The sequence below is a fragment of the Glycine max genome, chromosome 9, assembly GCF_000004515.6.
Source record: "Glycine max cultivar Williams 82 chromosome 9, Glycine_max_v4.0, whole genome shotgun sequence".
Taxonomy (NCBI): domain Eukaryota; kingdom Viridiplantae; phylum Streptophyta; class Magnoliopsida; order Fabales; family Fabaceae; genus Glycine; species Glycine max.
The window spans coordinates 37602091-37622504 of NC_038245.2; the positions used below are offsets into that span (position 1 = coordinate 37602091).

At 30.3% G+C, this 20414-nt stretch overlaps 1 protein-coding gene across 1 annotated transcript; it reads left to right on the plus strand.

Moving 5' to 3' along the window:
- The first annotated feature begins 18506 nt into the window (after positions 1-18506).
- On the plus strand, positions 18507-18857 carry LOC106794425 (uncharacterized). The gene has a single exon (XM_014761696.1). It carries the CDS (start codon positions 18507-18509, stop codon positions 18855-18857), a length of 351 nt encoding a protein of 116 aa, XP_014617182.1.
- Positions 18858-20414: the final 1557 nt, after the last annotated feature.

Here is a 20414-nt window from a genome sequence, read left to right on the forward strand (position 1 = left end):
TTCACGGAAGAAGGTTCTTCCGCAGTTGAAAATAACAACAGCGAAACAACCTTCTTCCCGTGCGATCTCGCGGAAGAACCTTCTTCCGTGCGATCTGGTTCTTCCGCAGGAATTCACGGAAGAAGGTTCTTCCGCTGTTTGTTATTTTCAACTGCGGAAGAACCTTCTTCCGTGGCTTCCACAAGATGGCAAGAAAAAAAGATTCTTTCGCAGTTCAAAATCGCGTTTTTTAAATAAGGACAATTTTGTTCATTCACATAATTGCTGGGTGCACCTAACAACTCCCTTATTTTATTCACATAATGTTATAAGTCACGCCAGCTGTGATATGAATCATGCCAAAATAAAGCTACTTATTTCTCTCTATTTTTTCATAGACATTAAACTGTCATATATCTGAGAATGATTTTCAATTACCATTTATTAAAAAAATAATAACTAATAATATTTATAAATAATTATATACTACAAAACTACTGTAAGTGTTTCTAAAAAAATAAAACTGAACTTAAGTGTTTATCACAGTGTATGCAAAAGGATATGAATGGGGGAGACCATTGGTTATCCTGCAGTTGTGGAACATCAAGAGTGCGTTCTTGCAGTAGAAAAAACTAATCTATGCACTCAATGGTAAACATCAATAGTTTTGATCCTTTTTTGGAACATAAGCAACAGGGTCTAAGTTCCGAGATAAATTACAGTGTGTTGTTCTTTTAAATTTTTTGTTTTATTCTTATTTTATTATAAGAACTAATGTAAGATTTTTATATTATTTAAAACATGAAATTACTTACCAGAGCATCAAGATTAGTATTTACTAGCAACCAATTTTTTTTATTGTATTATTCACTTTTTTTTTTACTGAATGCTATTTACCCACATGTTATGTCTGAAATGATATAAGTTTGTTTCCTTAAAAACATGAAATTAGAAAAAAAAAATAAAGAGTTTAAATTTAATTATTATTTTTGTAAAAAATTAATACAATTTAATAGGGATGTTTTTAGTGTAATTTGATGCGATTTTGACTTAAAATTAATCCGACAAGAAAGTTAAGTGGAGTGTGATTTGATTTAATTTAAATTATTTATGAAATCCAAACCAAAAGAAAACAATCTTTTTGAGTTTGGTTGGGTTTGATTTGTGCAGTTTGAAAATTTTTCTAATATGTATCAAAAGATGGTTAAAAAATTGTTATTAATTAAATAAAATTTGAATAATAACTAGTTCAAAAACAATCAACAAAGATAAATAAACAACAAAATTTTATAACAATTGAACTTAAAGTAAAACAATAATTATTTTCAAGTTAAATAATATAATTCTTGAAAAGTAACTATTCAACTTAAAAATAATCATTTAACTTAAATAATAAACTATTCAACTTAAGTAAAAATTATACATAATACTTACTTTTAAGTTCTAATGACTAAATTTAAAAAAAAAATAATAAAACAATGTTGATAATACTTGTTTCCAATCATGTATACCTAAAAGTAGATATCCAATAACAAAACATTAATTACAAGTTACATCCATAATTTTTAGGATGTTTGCTATTTAATTTAGTTTGGTTTTCGATTGTTAAATCGCAAACTAAATTGAACCGTACAGTTTTAAAAATAAAAAAACTGAATGAAAACAATAACCATTGGGTTTTCTGTGAGTTTTTTTATTGATTTTTTATTTTACGCTCAATTTAATTCGGTTATGAAGACTCTACTGTTAAATAATTAAATCACATCTTAAATATAAATTATAATATAGTTATCATAATAATAATTAATATTTTAAGTATTAACAATATCAAAAACATTATACCAATATTCCTTCCTTTCTTTCTTCTCACATCACACTGCGCCATTGGAAGCCCTTGAACAACGAAGAACGAAGTAGCAACGTCCCTCTCAATATTTAGATTCAGCTTTGTTCCCTCTGTCTTGCCTAATCTTTTTCTTAATTATTGTAACTTGTAACAATCTCTTTCTTCATGGGGAGAGAGGAGGGTCATAGGTCCCTATTTGTTTTGATATTTTCTTTTGTAAATGTAACAATTGGCAGGGTTCTCTAAATAAACATATCATAAATAAATAACCAGCTCATTCAGAGAACAAAGTATCAATCATTCATTTTCTTCATACTTAAAAAGTATATCCAACCCGCACTTTTATCTGTTTATATATACAAATGTATACCTACAACCTAACTTTTCCTAATGCACTTGTGATTTTTATCTTTGTTTTTTCCATTCCATTTTCAACTTCTCTGCATTTGTAATAAGAATGGATCAGAGAATAGAGAGAAAAAGAACGAATTGGGGAGAAACAATATTGTTTTATGTGAAAGAAAAAGCCATCACAGTATGTGTTGCAAGATAACCCTCAAACTGTTAGACCAAGGAATTATTGCACAAATACAGTACAGGACTTTGAAAGCCTGAGATGGTGTTTTATATTTGAGAGTTTCTATTATTTATTTTTAATGCTATTTAGCACCAAATGCCCCGTTTTCCATCCTGCCATTTATTTCATGCACATGAAAAACCCTTTTAGTAGCATAGCTGGTTTCTTCATGTAAGCATTAGCATTTCAAGATAGAAATTTAAAATACAAGGCTTTGACATAAAATATGCGTATTGTCTCTCACAGTTACTTGCATAAAGTTGGATAGAGAATATATTGCTGCAAAACCTATTGAAATTGCTGAGACACATCATAATACAAGTGGCCAGAATGTTATGATATGAAGAGATTTAATTCATTGGAAAGCAAAACTGACTAAGACTTGGTCATTTGCAAGGTACCTTGCAGTAAAGTGTTGCTTCTTGCTGATCCGGGTTATGCAAACTTCTTGATAACTGAAGAGGATTCTCACCTTGTGAATGCCTAAATTTGTGTCTACCCTCTTAATGATTCATTGGCATATATTACCACTATTCTCTGAAAGTTAGTTCCCCAGTTGTGATTCTTAAACTTTTCCCCTGAGGATAACAATTAGACTTCACTTAAACCTTCGTGAATAGGTCAAGAATCAAGATCTTCACTTAAATCTTTCTAACATGGCATCTTATTCATGGAACACATGGATTTCGCTTCCCTTGTTAGAAAGATCATCAAGTAATTGTTTAGTAATTTAACAAAGTTAGATTGAAGGACGAAAGATTGGGTATGATGGAAGAACGAAAAGTGGAGGTTTTAAAGTTAGGGGAAAAAATAATCAAAAGTTGGCAATTTTATATAAGGAAAAAAAACCCATTAACTTAAAAGAAAAAAAGATACTGCACAACTGAAAAACGAAAAGCTAGAATATTGATAAAATTTAATGCTTTAAATATTATTTTCCTGTAATTTAGTGTTTTTTTCATTTTCTTTCTTATAATTTTGTTTCGTTTTAATCTTTTGGAAAATGTATTTATTTTATTTATGGTCCTTAAAGTGCCTTTTTTCAACGTTCAAAGTATGATTTTTTATTGTTCATGTCTAAAATATTTTAAGAAAGAAAAATAAAACAATATATTTTGTAAGGATTAAAATAATTTTTTTACATGAACAAAAAATGAAAAAAAAATCTTAAATTTTAGGAACGAGAAAGGTATTTAAGTCAAATTTAATTATATGAAAACAGATGTTGGAGGGAATAAAGTGATATAAATTAATCATAAACTTAATATGAATATTAAATCACTATGGTTCTGTTTGAATAAAAAATTTCATAAGTATTTACAGAAAAAAAAAAGAGAAGATAAAATAAATTGAATTTTTCTTATAAATTAAAATCAACTTATGAATATCAAATTTTAAAGAAATTAGATGAGAGAACTTGTAAAAATTGATATGATTTAATGTGAATATAATTACATAAAATACTTTTTAGATCTTTCAATTTTTTTTAAATTAGGAGGACGGATTAGGATTTTAAAAAATTATTTTAATATAAAAAAATATTATAAATTTTAAAAGATTTTGTAAGAATATAATGACTTTTAAGATTTTTTAAAAGACTTTTATGATTAAGATTTCATAATTCAAATTTTAATGAATTCATAAAATATGAATTCATAATATTTAAAAGAATATTATGAATTATTAATATTTTAAAGGACTTTGTGAATTTTTAAAAAATATTTAAAATTATTAATAAAAATCCATAAATTTTATACACCTAACACTTTAAATAAAACTCATCTTATACAAAGAATCATAAATCTATTACCTAACAAATTAATTTCTCCTAACATATTTACTAGCACAATAGACTCATTTCTCTTCGATCATATTAACTATATAAAAATTATATACCAGTAGCATGGATACTTATAGTTATCCCCACAATAACGATCCCACCAAAAAAAAAAATTATGAATATCTATCGCTTTCAACAAAGACACAAGGGATTATGTATGATGAGAAAAGAAAAATATGTCAATTGACCGGAAAAGAAAGAAAGAAAGTCTATGAAATTTGAAGGGTTTGGATGAGATTATTTAATGTGTATTTTCTACTAAAAAGTATCACAAAATCCATTAAAATTCACCCTAAGAAATAATACATCAAAATTTGTAAACTTTTAAATACCCAAAGATTTTTTTAAGTTATAAAAAATCTTAATTGAATACCAACATATTTTATTAAATTTCTTAAAAAATCCTAACAATTTTGAATGAATATCACAAAACTTATTTCCATTATTCGAAAATCTAGATTAAAAACTTCTAGACTTTTTTCAAAAAAAAAAAAAAAAGTCTTTTAAAATAATCCTAGTTAAATACACCCTAGGTTTAGTCCCAATATTTTAAAATGATGATTTCAGCCCTCATAATTTTTATAATTGGTGAACTTCATCATTCATCCTAGTATCCTAAGTTTCATAAAAAATGACAAAGTTCTCTAATTATAAAATATGAAGAACAAAATCATTATTTTTAAAAGTTTAGGTGTTAAAATCACTTGAACAAAAAATTGAGAAACTTTTTGTTTTACGGAAACATATTTAACTCATTTCGTTCAAAACCAAAGAGTCAATACAAGTAATTGCATGATAAGAAGTGTGGAGACTAGTAAAAATGGTGTTTCCCTAACTAGTTTACGGGCAACACCATTGGCTTGTCTCCTAGCAAACACAATTGAATAAAATGTATTCATAGCAAGCATACTACAACAATTGGATCAAATTTTCCAGTTCTGAAACTTCCTTCTTTGGGCTTCTAATCTTCTCTACAACTCTCTTAGAATTGTGCCCAAATGTGATGTTATTCATACCCAACGACATGGAAAAACGAATAGCTCCTCTAAGTGCCTAAGCCTCACCTTGAATAACTGACTGACAAGGCTTCATGAAATTTGTCCTTACCACAATAACTCTGGCCTTCTCATCTCTCATATATGCAAGTGCCCATTCCAGTAATGTTGAGAACCTCTCTGAAACTAGCATCTACATTGCACTTTAATGTTCCTGGTTGTGGAGGTTCCCAGCTATCACCGTTGCTAGTATTATCCTTATTCGTCCAAGTCTGTCACAGATTTGTTATTCCATAGCATATCATTTCTTCTTCGCCAAATACTCCACAATAGCATCGTTACCCTCTTCCTTTGTCGGGAAAAATTTAAAGATTAGACTAGACAAACTATCAACCTCAAGGAAAAGGTTATTAATAGCTTGTGATAGACGATCGAGTCTCTCCCAGCACCCTTCATTCTTTGTGCAATCAACAAAAATGTGTAGTGCGTTTTCAATTTGGTTTTCACAGAGGGGACACAACGTGGAACATTGTACACCTCGAGATCACAACTAATGGTAGGCAATCAGAACAAAGCCCCCAAAGAAACAGTTTAACCCGTTGCCAATCATATTCCAATCTCCTTCCCTACTCAAACCTCCATAGTCCATCGGATTTTCCATAATGATTTTGTACGCACTGCATATATTATACTCCCCATCACCCTTATGCATCCAAATGATTTTATCATTGTCTATATTCTACAAAATTTGAAGGAAAACATGCATGTCCTCTGGTTAAAGATTTGATTAATCAGCTCCAAGTTTCAACTTCCATGAGAAGCATCAATAATGTTTGATACTTTCAAATTTTCAAGCCCACTAATATAATAGGAGTTTTAATGTACAAATTCTTTTCCATTCTCAACCAAGGTTCATCCCAAATACCAACATGTGAACCATTACACAACTTTCATCTATATCCTTCCTTTATGACCATTCTAGAAGAACATATGTAGTTTTTTGCATCATTTAAAAGTTAATCATTCTAATTGTGAATTATAATAATCAAACTTCTTTCAACCAACACTAGAATCAAGTGAAAAGGAATTTCATTTTTCATTCATAAGGTAACAGGTTCAAATATTGTAAACGAAGAAAATAATTGTTTAAAAGAAAAATCCCCCCTTCAATAAGTATTTACAGAGAGGATAGTTGGATTTCAGAATTGTGGTTGTGTTGGTCTTATTGTAAGGGCTGGGTACCCTTGTACCCATTATCCTCTTTATAATATTTACATGCTTATTTTGCTAACAAGAAAAAAAAAATAATCCATTAAAAAAAATGTAGGAAAATTATTCAAAACTTAAAGTTAGATATAAAAGATTTCCCATTAAAAACTTCTTTAAATTTATTTGTGTGCAATACTACCAAAAGTCATAATAATTAAAAAGGTGGAAAAAACTATTGAATCTGAATTAGGCATGAAAAATTACTTTGTACTAATGGGTCTCGCTCCAAACTCGTCCTGACTTTGACAAAAAATACATGTTTTAATCTGATTTGTATAACATTCCAATTTTTCATGTGTGTGTGATAGACAGTGTTATTGCTTTGTTGTATAATTGGATAGTGTTTTTAGACTATTGAAATGGTAGAAAATGAGATGTTACCTTAGGATACCTAAGCATGGTTAAACTCTTAAATTTTTAACCTAAAGTCTAGAAAAAATAAGGATAATTAAGAGAAAATCCTCTAGTCAAATAATGGTCAACTCATTAATGACCTAGATGTTAATAATTGATTTTGCTTTAAAAATAGAAATTAGAAGAAAATTAGTAACTAATTTAAGTAAGGTTAAAAATTAAGTGGGGATAATTAAGGTTAATTAATGGTAATCTAGATTTCATAGAATTAGAAAAGGAGTAATTAAGTCATAAGAGTTTAAAGTGGAGAGCATTTTCATAAATGATTATACAACTAGTTTAAAAATAGAATTTGAGTTTAATTAGTTGCTGACTAATTAAAGTGTCTAATTATATGATGTAGAATAATTAAAATAAGTTATGTAACATCCTAAAAATTTACAACTCAAACTAACAGAGAAAACTCTGTGTTGTCTCATCTGTGCGCTATGAATTTAATTTCAGTAGTTATATTTTTTAATTATAGAATTTCATGCTATGTATATATATTTATGTGATTGTTTTAGTAAAACTTGACAGAGAAATAGAAACAACCTGAGCTAGATTTCCATTTGTGCAAGAATTGCATTGTGTATTGAGTCGCAGTGTAATTTTTCCTTGTGTAAGGTTTACTCTGAATACACGTATTACTAGGAATGTTAGCATAGTAATCAAGATGTTTAGGATAAAATTTACTAGTTTTGGTAAAAAGTAAGAATACTCATTTTTGGCAAAACTCTACTTTAACTTTTTTAAGTGAAAATTTCAAAAGTGAAGCACACCACATTTGGCAGTGATGCATGCGCTTTCCATAGCTGATGAATGGTTATTCATGAATCAAAATTGAGTAATTAAGATTGGCCAACACCTTAATCCAATGGACCATGTTCTAAGGTTCTTTTATAAGTTCATTTACACTCCAAAATTCACCATTCATGCTCGTTCTTCCTCTTCTTTACGAGCTGGTTAAGAGGGAAGGAAACACCATTTCCACTCTTCTTCCAAGCTTTACCAAGTGTTCTTGAGTCCTTCTTCATCAAGCTTAGGTATGTGATTATAGTCTATCTGTGAAATGGTGAGGTGTATGGTTATGTTCCACATTTGTGAGATAGTGAAGTTTATGTTTAGAAATGGATGATCTATAGGATACACTGGGGTATAGTGGGCAGAGAGGTTCGACGAACCTAGGGTAATTAGCGAGTGGTAACTACTTGGCATTTGGTGCACTCATTTGGCGTGGGGAATTCACAGTCCTCACTTTGCTATTCCTGATGGGCTTCGAGACTATACTTTTTGGAGTTGGGAGCTTGGGAATCGGTATACGTTGTACCCGTATGTGATGATCATTCCCAACTGTCACCCATGTGGTTGTGTAAGACTGCCAATACCTAGGAGGCTTGGTGACATTGTTGGGCCTTTTATGTGCCGAGTGTGACAGACATTTGTGTCTGGTGTGATTATCGATGTTGTCAAGTGTAGTATTTCGTTGTGTCAAGAGTGATAGTCAGTGGTATTAAGTACTATAGTCATTTATGTCAAGTGTGACAGTTATGCACTCTAGGGCATCAAGAGTGTTGTTTGCCTAGAAATTATGCCATGGTTATGTATTTGTATCCTCTATGTGTTGTTTGTGACGTTTGAGGAGCAGAAGACTCACCCCTACAACCAACAACTTTCATGTACCGACGTTAGGGGAGACCATGATGATCTCATGCTTGTAGAGATAGAGGAGTACAAATAGCTATTGTGGCAGTTAAAGCCTTTATCTAAGGAGGATGAGGATGATCCTTTTAAGGATCTGTATTAGATACAGTTTGGTACCTTGGGTTGGGTAGATGTCTACTCTAAGACCTAGGTTTTCTTTTGGATGTATCCATTTTAGAGTTGAATGTACCTAGGCTCAGATAGTCATATTTGTTATAGATTTACATGTTAAACTTACTTTCAAACATTTATGGGTTGTAATTACATTTTATTTTCATGTGACACGATACTATGATACCTTTATTACTATGTATAAAATTATGTTATTTCACCCTTATATTTAATTATTATGTTACAAGGTTCATATCTTTTCGAAAGTCACGATTATTGTAAACCTGTTACGGAAATTTTTTAATTGTACCGACTTTCAAGAAATGATGTTAATGTGTTTTTATATGTTTTAATGAGATTTATTACACGAGTTTTACAATGAAGTTTATTTGCATTGTTTTTTTTAAAATTATATATTACTCAAATTTTGAAGAATATATTAATTTATTGACATATATTTCAAGAATAAAAAAAATTAACAAGATTTTTTCAAGTAAATTTTGATATAGAATAAGGGGTGTTGCGATATAAATACGTGTGTGAGTATCACCATAACTATTTTAGCAGGAATGAAGATGGGTGTCAAATTACACTTGTACCTATTACCATTATATTTTTTTAATAATTTTGTGTTACAACACACACATACACACACATAATATATTTTAAAGATTTTATTTTTATAATTTTTTTAAAATATAAAGCAATTAGCTTAATAGTTAAATAATTAAATAATAAACTTAAAAAATATACATTTAACTAAAAAAATTAAATTCTTAATTTTTTAACTTTAATTGTTTTGTTATTCATTTATTTATATATTGTTTAAATACAATTAAAAACTGAATATATAATTTATTTATAATATATAAGTAAAGTAAAATTATAAAAAAGAATATCCGATTAAACCTGATGGGAATGAAGATGGATATTAAAATTTTAAATTTACTTCTTGTGCCCGTACTTATGGGGTCTTTTATGGAACCTTTGGTGGAAACGGAAACAAAGAGGGTCAAATGACCTGCTCCATTGCCATTCCTGATAGTTCTATTTTAGGTGCATTAATTTTTTTTAATATACCCAAATTCAAATCCGTTGTTCTTAAAATCTCCCAAAAATTCTATATACAAAAAATTGAGATTATTTTTTCCTCTATAATGGATTACCGTGATAACTCGATTTTGGAACTATCTTCCTACGTCACGTCCAACCACCTAGACCATTTCTAGGTTTTTTTTCCGCATATGCACACACTCTCTCCAAATATTTCCCAATATACACCAGCTTTTAGTTTTATTCCCAATCTACACTTGTTTTCTAATGGTAGTTGGAAGTCGGGTTTGGCCACCCCGACTTCCGTAAGTGGCCTTTTTAAAAAAAAAAAAAATTTATAAAATATAAATATTATATTATATAAAATTTTGTTTAATTAATTTTAAAATTACTTATTTATTTAATTAAATTTTATAATTTTGTTTTTAATTTTTTAAAGAAAAATATACAGATAAAGAAAAATAAAAAATTGGATAAAATTAAATACAAGTTTTTAGTTACATTGTATGTAATTTTGTAGTTAAATTTACATGTTGTTGATATTTTTTTTGTTATGTTCGTGGGATTTAAAAATAAGAAAATTAGTTAGTAGTATTAAAATAAATTAAAAAATACAGTGAAAAATAATTGATACATCTATCTTATACAATAGACATAAAATTTCAAAGTGTAATAACTGAGATGATAGTTGAGAATAATGAAACATATTAAAAAATACAATTACAATGCAAATATGACAAAACTAATGATGATATAAAATATGTTGCGCGCAGGATACATGTCTTCTTCTATTTGGATTACTGGTTTGTTAAAAATAGCCAAAATTTATATTGTGCAGAATCGTTTCCAATAATTGGATTGTACTAATACCTTTAGCACGTCTTCATCATTTTTCAATTATGTTATTTCATATTCAATTAAATTTTCTGAATACTTAGAGCATGACCTGATTGTCGAAAGAACAATCGTCTAACCAATTGTGATTCGTGAATTCCATAAGGGGAACCCCTATAGGTGCAACTTGCTTGATTAAATGCTTGAGTTTGTTGATGCTAGATCCAGAAGGAATGCCAAATCTTATTGGATTTGTTCCAGTAAAGGAGTAACCCAAAAATTCACCTTGACATGGTATGTTCCACTTCCCGTTGTAATCATCATGAGTAGGAGTGATAGTTGATTGAAGTAGGTTGAGTACGATGGTACATAATAATTCTATAGAGCCAATGCACGAGTATTGCTCATTGCACATTAACATTGTGTAAACATCATCATCATTTTTCAATAGTAGAGATTGAAAAAAAATATTGTTGACCTGCATCTATGAATGATTGTTGGTAGTAGATTTCATCCACTAATTGATCGTTGGTTAGTTGAAGGGTGTTGTGCATTCTACGCTTGAGTGTATCAAAAGAATAGTCATTAGGAATTAGCATTGTTGTTGGAGTGGGACTTTGAAAATAAACACTAGTTTGGTTGTGTGTGATTGATCTATTTGAAAAAATGAAGGCTAATATGGAGTTAGCAATGGTATGGCTGTTTGTTTCTCCTAAAAATGACATAGTAATAAGATTGAATTTGGTTTATGAAGGTATGATGTGTGAAATTGTGCGTTTGTATTAAGTGTGTTTTGTGTTATTTATAGTTGTATGAGCATTTTTTTCACGTTGATGTGTATTGGAATCCCATGTTTTTTTTTCCATAGTAACTGATGTAGCAGACGTCCATTATAATTTCAGAGTGAAAAAAGAAATTGAGTTATCTATTTCATGTCAAGTCAGTTATCCTAGTAAGACATTTAATTTTTTTAGAGACTAGTGCAAATTGCAGAGTGTTGTCAATTTGAATAGTGATTTTGTCATGTAACTAATGCAACAGACATCCATGATGATTTTCAGAGTGAAAAAAGAGATTATGAGTTGTCCATCTCATGTCAGTTTTGCTGATGAGACATTTATTTTTTTATAGACTAGTGCAAATTATAGAGTGTTGTCAATTTGGACTGTGATTTTTCACATGTAATTAATGCAGTAGACGTCCATGATGATTTTCAGAGTGAAAAAAGAGATTATGAGTTGTCCATTTCATGTCAGTTTTGCTGGTGAGACATTTAATTTTTAAAGATGTGTGCCAATAGCAGAGTGTTGTCAATTTGGAGCAATAATTTGTCCCTTGTAAGTAAGTCATTAGACGTCCATGATGATTTTCAGAGTGAAAAAAGAGATTATGAGTTGTCCATTTCATGTCAGTTTTGCCGGTGAGACATTTAATTTTCTGACACAATGTAGTGTAAATTGCAAAGTGTTGTGAATTTTAACAGTTATGTTACCATGTCACCTACTACAGTAAGTAGGTAAACTGAAAATTGCTAATTTAAATTTAAAGAAAAAAATTATTTCAATACGTAAAGTGATAACTGAACACGAATATAAGACACTACATGAAAAGCTCAAAGCAGAAATAACTAAGACATGAATGATCCGTTGATTACCAATCCTGTTTGAATATTGTTTCGTGGGATGGAGACATGTTACTTCCTTCGGGCCCGGAAGAGGAGTCAATATCATTATCATGGTTTTTGACCCAACAAGTCTCGTATTCATTTGATAAGTCCTCAAGATTGGAGGTTGAGCCATGTTGGTTGGTTGGTGGGTTATTATTGTGACAGATTATGGCAAATAACTCCATAAATGGTAGTGACAGATTGTTATAAAAAATGTTGAACATTTGTCGAACATCAACATCATCTCACAGAATAAAAGATGTGTACATATAACGTTGTCTTGACTCAAATATAGGGCATCGAAAGTGGAAATGTTGGATATGTTATTGTGGGTCAATGTTTAGTTTTTGGTGAACAAGTTCAAGCAATTATGTAAAGGTTATGGCCTTGTTGACCATGAAAGTTTTTGTGTTGTTACTAACAAAGGTGATGCCCTCATTAGTATTGCAAATTTGGTCATTGTAGTAAACACAAACATATACAGTTAGGTGACACATTGTGGTAGGGATTGAGATGAAAATTTGAAATTGTTACAAATGTCTTTAGCTATAGTGGTATTTATAGAATTTGGTTATAGTTGGATGAGTCACTAGTTAACTGTGCATTTAGATGAACGGGTAAATGAACACTTAAGCATATTTGCAAGGGTCCATAATGTGCAAATTGCAGAGTGTTGCTAGTGAGCCATTTAATTTTTTAGAGATGTGTGCAAATTACAAAGTGTTATCAATTTAGAATTTGATTTATCCCTAGTAACTGATGGAGCAGAAGTTCATTATAATTATGAGAGTGAAAAAAAATCTGAGTTGTCCATGTCATGTCAGTTTTACTGGTGCGACATTTATTTGTTTAGAGACATGTGGAAATTGCAGAGAGTTGTCAATTATACGATTTCATTAAACGATTTCATGACGAAAACATGGATGATTTTAGTGAGGATGAGGATCAACAGTTCTTTGATCACATCAATCACCAAAGCGATGACCAAAGTGATGACGAAGGTGTTGGCAGACCAACGACACCTCTGTCACCTCCGTTGCAATATCACCAACCTAGGTGTCTAGTAGACTTGAACTTTGATCACCTGCCACACTACATTGATCGACATCATTTTGTTCAGCAGCAACATAATGTACAACCACCAACCGGTGCACTTGAGGTTGGCATGACCTTCGATGAAAAAGCACAATGTATTCGAACAGTCAAAGAATACAACATCAGAAATCATTTTGATTGCAGAACAATTTACTCTGACCAGAGAAGGCTAAACTTCGTGTGTAAATTACATGAAAATGGTTGTACATGGAGCTTGGGTGCATGCAATTCAAAGAGGCATAACAAATGGATTATCAAGAGTATCAGAGGTCTGCACACTTGTCTTGCGCCAATGCTCAAACAAGATCATCGACAACCCGACAAACACGTCATAGCACAGATCATCCAACCAATTGTCAAAACAAACCCAACCGTCTCCATCAAGACGTTGATTGCAGAGATCAAAATGTTCATGAATTATACCTCATCCTACAAGAAGACATGGTTAGCAAAGCAAAGAGCGTTGGAGATGATTCATGGAAACTGAGAAGAATCATATGCCAAACTGCCAAAAATTTTGGGAGCTTTGCAATCTTGTGTTCCCGGGACTGTGGTCACTACTCAAACAGAATCCGTGTATGAGGGAGGAGAAATTGTACCGGGCAAAAGAATGTTTAAGCGTGTCTTTTAGTCATTTAGTCCATGCATTAATGGCTTTGCATATTGCAAACCCATAGTACAAGTAGATGGTACTTGGCTTTATGGGAAGTATACTGGCGCACACTGTTGATAGCTATCGCACAAGATGGAGCTAACCATATCTTCTCGATTGCCTACGCCATTGTAGAAGGGGAGACAACTTCAGCAGCCTGGGGTTTTTTTCTAACGAATTTGAGAACATATGTTATTCCGCAAATTAACATTTCTCTCATTTCAAACAGACACATCTTAATTATAAGTGCCTACAACAACCCAAGTAACTTATGGGTTTAGGACACATCCCATTTCTTTTGCCTGCATCACATTGCACAAAACTTTCTTCACGATAACTCAAACTGCAAACATTTAAAGAAACCACTGATGCTGACTGGTGAGAATCTATTTTATTTATTCGTTAAACTTTACTTTCAATCAAATTTTATAACGTAATAGATTGATTGAATATTTACATGTTACGCATACACGAAGAAGATGCATTGGTGACATCTTGGGAATATACGTGCAAATAAGCCAAGTGCAGCTAAATGACTTGATCAATTACCCAAACAAAATTGGGTACAATGCTTCGATGAGGGGAAACGTTGGGGACATATGACTACCAATTTGTCTTAGTCTGTTAATTCCATGTTCAAAAAACACAAGACATTTGTCGGTGTCATCGTTGGTTGAGGAGACGTATTTCAAGACCGCACAACTCTTTGCTATTAGAGGTCAACAAACTCAGGCAATGATCAACTCTGGCTCACAGTATTCTAAAGTCATCTCTGATGCATTGAATAGCGGTCAACAAGAATCTAATACACACATTATAAATGAATTTGATAGACACAATCACACTTTTATTATAACAAAGACTCAATCCCCACTTCAAACGCCCAGACCACCTGGAAGGTTTAGAGTAATGTTACAATCCAAAAAGTGTGATTGTGGTGAATATCAGGCTAAACACTTACCGTGTTCTCACGTTATGGCTACCTGTAAATCTGTCAATGTTGATCCCATGAACTATGTGCCAAAGTTATTCACTTTACAACCCATTTTGCACGTCTACGACAACTCCTTTGATTTACTGCCACGCGAATCAATGTGACAAGAATATGAAGGAGATCAGTGGGGTCCTAATCCAAGGAGAAAGAAGATTGCAAAGGATTGTTCTGTTTCAATTCGCATTCCTACCGAGATGGACGAAGACGAAAATGAACGGAAAAGTAAAAAAAAATGTAAAATTTGCCGACAACATGATCATAACAGAAACAATTGTCCTAACATATCTTCATCTTAAGTTTTTCCTTAGCCAAGTGTGATTGTATAAGTATTTTATTGATAATGCAGTATAATGTTCTTCTATAAATAAATTATTAAACAAAAAGTATTATCATTTTTAATTAAATATAATAACATAAACAAACTAATTATATTTATTAATATAATTATTATTTTACAACATTCAGATTTTTTAAAAAAAATATTCACCTAAAAATATGTTAAGTTAATTAAATAATAAAAGAAAAATAATTATATTTAATAATATCATTTTCTTATCAAAAAAATTAATTATAAAATTATAAAATTTAATTAAATAAATAAGTAATTTTAAAATTAATTAAACAAAATTTTATATAATATAATATTTATATTTTATAAAATTTTAATTTTTTTTTAAAAAGAGACCACTTACGAAAGTTGGGATGGCCAAATATGACTTCCAACTACAATTAAAAAACAAGTATAGATTGAAAATAAAACTAAAAATTGGTGTATATTGAAAAAAAATTAGAAAGAGAGTATGCATATACGGAAAAAAATCCCACTTCTTTCTAGTCAACTTTTTCCGCCACCCTTTTTATTGATCCAACGAATCAACAAAACAAACGCTGTTAAAGTGGCAAAAAACATTGAAGGTAGCCCCCAAAAAATCCCAAATAGTTCACTGCTCACCTTTAACGCCGGCCACCTCTATGTGCCTAGCCTTCAATTGCATTTAAATTGTGTGCCAAATTTCCATTCATTACCTGTTCTTATTATGACTTTGTCAAACTTGCCCCCACAGTGCCACTCACCCAATTCCACTTCATCACCACATGTCCAACTTAGTCTCTCACTCCCCATTTCAATCCCTTGCCATTGCCATCATTGACTTACTTTCTCAATTAAATCACTTGTTGCCTCCACCCAAGTTTGGGTTTACTTGGTGTTGTTGATTTATTGGGGTTGAATTTGGTTGTACACTTGCCTACATAGTGACAATATCTGGCGCAAGGTCTAATGGTTAAGGGGCTAGTTTGTCTCCCCAGTGACATTATCTGGACCAGGGTCTGATGGTTAAGGGGCTAGGGCTAGTTTTCCAACTTGTTGGTTCAAGTTATCTGATAAATCCACAAATACCACCAAAATATAAAATAATCATAAAAGGATTAAAAGTATGTCTTTAAGTCTCTCAAAATGTGATAATATACACTTTTAATTTTTAAAATAGTATGATTTTCTTTTGATTCCTAGCTTGTTTATGAAAATATGTAACATGTAGTCCTTGTTTCTATAAACAAGAAACCAAAAGTATACATTTGTGAAAGACAGTAATCATATTTGACATATTTCAATAAAAGAAACATAAAAGAGATAATTTTATATAAGTTTAATGAATATGCACAATCAATATAAAAACTTTTATAACTATCAGAAATCATATAACTTTTAAAATAGTTATTATAAATGTTAATAAATTTATTATATATAATTAATTAAAGGGGTAATCAAACTTAACTCAGAAGTTGAGTTTTAACTTTTTGCCCAAAATATTCTTCAATAAATACAGTCTCAAACGTAGAAAATAAGAGAAAACTTAAGGTGGAAAAAGGTGAATTATCCTAGTAATTCCTTAATCTAATATTTTGATCATGTTCTGGTGGAACCACTTTTGCACCTACCGGTGTAGGGTTAACGTATCCTATCAGGTGGAAACTGAATGTGTTGCCACGGGTCAAACACCCACTTTCTTGTATGCAAACACAATTCAACATCTTTCCTTTATTTTTTCTACACTCACCCAAAATTCAACAAACCTAGAATTACGCCCTTTCTTATATATGCTCCACAAATAATGATATTATTATGTAATAAACCACCAATTAAAATCAAAGTCCTTTTCTGTTCGAAGTTTTTCTTCACATCACTAATTTGCAGACTAAGAAAAATTAATTATGATAATGACCATTTGGGTTATGGCAAAGCGGAACTCAAATCAAATGCTAAATGTCAAAAGTGATGTCGTTGAAGGTAGCACCACCTAGCTAGTACAAACGGCAGAAGGTATTATTTACACGTGAATTACATTATACTACATTGTCTAACCCTTTATATATATATATATATATATATATATATATATATATATATTACGTTTGACTACGATATCTGTGGTTAGTTAGTATTATCATAATAAAAAAAATTAAAAGAGGAACATATTCAACCATTATGAGAGTATTTAGCTGAATAAATTAAAAGAAGGAAATTAATTAGAAGAGAGTTTTATTTTATAGTCAAATGATATCATCACAAGCTTGTAGAAAAATTATGATTATTTAGCAGAAATTATATAAAAAAATTACCAATTCAATCAAATTAATCATCGTCAGCATGACATAATTTGGGGGCGGGGGTTTTAATACCAGGCTTAATGAATTCACAAAAAAAAAATAAAAAAAATAGAGCCTCCTTTTGAATTTGTAGTTGTCCACGTTATCTGTAAATACAATAAAATTTAATTTTCATGCAATGCGAATTTAAATTCTTACATCGTTAATTAATTAGAAATTCTTTTTGATATGACTTCCAAAGAAGATATTAAAAAACTCATAAATAAATGATAGTATAAAAATACTTTAAGGGATTGGGTCAATTTGTATAAAAAAGATTCAAATAATATATATATATATATATATATATATATATATATATATATATATATATATATTAAATTGAATACAAAATATCAATTCTGTACAAAAGGCCAAACAGTTTAATTATGTTGCACTCCCGGCCCAATATTCATACTTAGTAGTAGCATTTAATTAATTTAATAATATTATTTTAATTAAATTTATCAAATGTAAGTGTCAACAAAAATTTGGTGAAAGTATATACAATACAGGAAAACTAAAATTAAAAAAAAAATCATATCGATATATAATGCAAGAATCATTTTCTTTTGGCAATTCCCTCGTTTCTTTCTGCCTCTGTCGTTGAATCCAAACTTTTTCTCAACGAATACACACCAAACATTACTTAAAACCCCTCCTCCCCCCTCTTCTTTCACATCCTATGTCTCACATAATAAATACTCTATATAGTTTTTATACCAATATATTTATATATAGGTACGAAAAATTCCCACATAAGAATCACTCTCTATATATAGTCCCACTTTGTTTCTTCAAATATATCCAATTAATAAATCTCTTTTCATTTCTTTTCTTGCATACAACATGTACTCAACAAAGAGCATAGCTGATTCAGCATCATGGTGTTGTGCCTTGGCACTATTGTGTCTAATACTATTGGGGTCCATAAGGGACAACCATGTGCCGGAGGAGGAAGACCCTGCGGCGGCCGCCACCACGAGAGGGCGGAGCAACCTCTTTGAAAGGCCGTGTGATGAGATATATGTGGTGGGAGAAGGGGAGACCCTACACACCATAAGTGACAAGTGTGGTGACCCTTTTATTGTTGAACGCAACCCACATATTCATGACCCTGATGATGTTTTCCCTGGCCTTGTCATCAAAATCACCCCCACACCCACATACACCAATACTAAGAAATTGTTCAAGAGGTAGAGCTTCTATAGTTTTAGTTTTCTTTTTCTTCTCTTTTTTACTTTTTTGTTTTCTTGTGTATTTCATTATGTATATGGTTATGGTATACCCAGGTATAGTTGTGAATGATACGTGAGAAGAATATAATATGGAGTTTTCTTTTTTTGATTTTTCAATTTTATAGAAGTTGAAAGTAATAGTGATAAACACTTTCTGTTTGATTTTCACAAGAGAAATAAAATGAAAAGATCATTTGTTATGGTCATGATCATGGTCTTCTCTTATTGTTCCTTCATTTTTCTTTCTTTCATTTGTTTATGATTCTGTTTTTTATTGTTTGGTTGATTGATGAATAGTGTGTTTTTCGGCTATAGGTAAGGCCTCTCTCTCTCTCTCTCGTGTTCCAATTAAACTGGTTTTAATATGTCACCATTTTAAAAATAATTGAGTTACGATTATTTTTTGCCACGACATATCAGTTCTGGATGGTATTCTTTATTATATAAATTATTATGTCTGGTGATGTATAGGTGAAACTATTACAACTGCTTCATCACCATTTATGTATGTTTGTTTTTCTAAAAAATGGACGGTTATAAAATCCAACTAGAAAGATAGCTAAAATGTGTAAGGACTAAGTACAATTCTCCTTCTTACGTAATCCATGTCCATCACTATTTTAACACCTTAATTTATATTATTGCTGATTAATTAATTAATAATTAATGAGTTTTAAATTTAGAAAGAAAAAAAAAACTTTTCGTGCACGATGATATATATTTTCTATTGAAAAAATGTTCTTTCCGTAGAAGAATTTATAAAGTACTTGGAATGTTTGATTATTGTTTCATCCGAAAAAAGGGTAAAATAAGAAGAAAAAGGATTTGGATAGAAGACGATAAGAATAAGGAAGATTGAAGTAGAGGCGGCTATAAGAAGGAACTTGAGTTTGAATGACTATGATGGATACCTGTGACTTTTTGGTTGGAACTCGTGTAGTATAATATACTTTTCCGAATCTTTTGAATTTGAGAATTACAAAAGTAAAACAGAAAAAAGAAATAGTAGATATATACAATGGATAAGATATAATTTTAAACTCTCAACTATTATCATTTGGTCAATTTTTACATCTTTTTACTATCATATTTTTTAATTTTCACACATTTTATCCCTCATATTTTTTATTTTAATTTTTTTATTTTATCACTCATTATGTTTATAACAACTGACGTTGTTTATAAGAATTTATGATAAAATTACTTATTTTTTATGGATAAGTCAATACTTTGTTTTATCGGTAAAATTTATAAAATTTTATAAGATTTTTATAATTATATTTTTTTATCTTTAAAAACCTGATATCTTACTTAAGAAAATTAAATTTAATATTATTTAAACTAACAATTAATTGATATTGTATTGTATATCCAACAACTAAGGCCAGTCCAATTTTTAAAAAGAATTGCTAATGTATATTTGTTTGTAATTAGAGCCATGATTATGATAAGTTTTGAAATTATTGAAAGAAATAATCTATGATATCACAATCACATTAGCTTATTTTTAACTATTTAC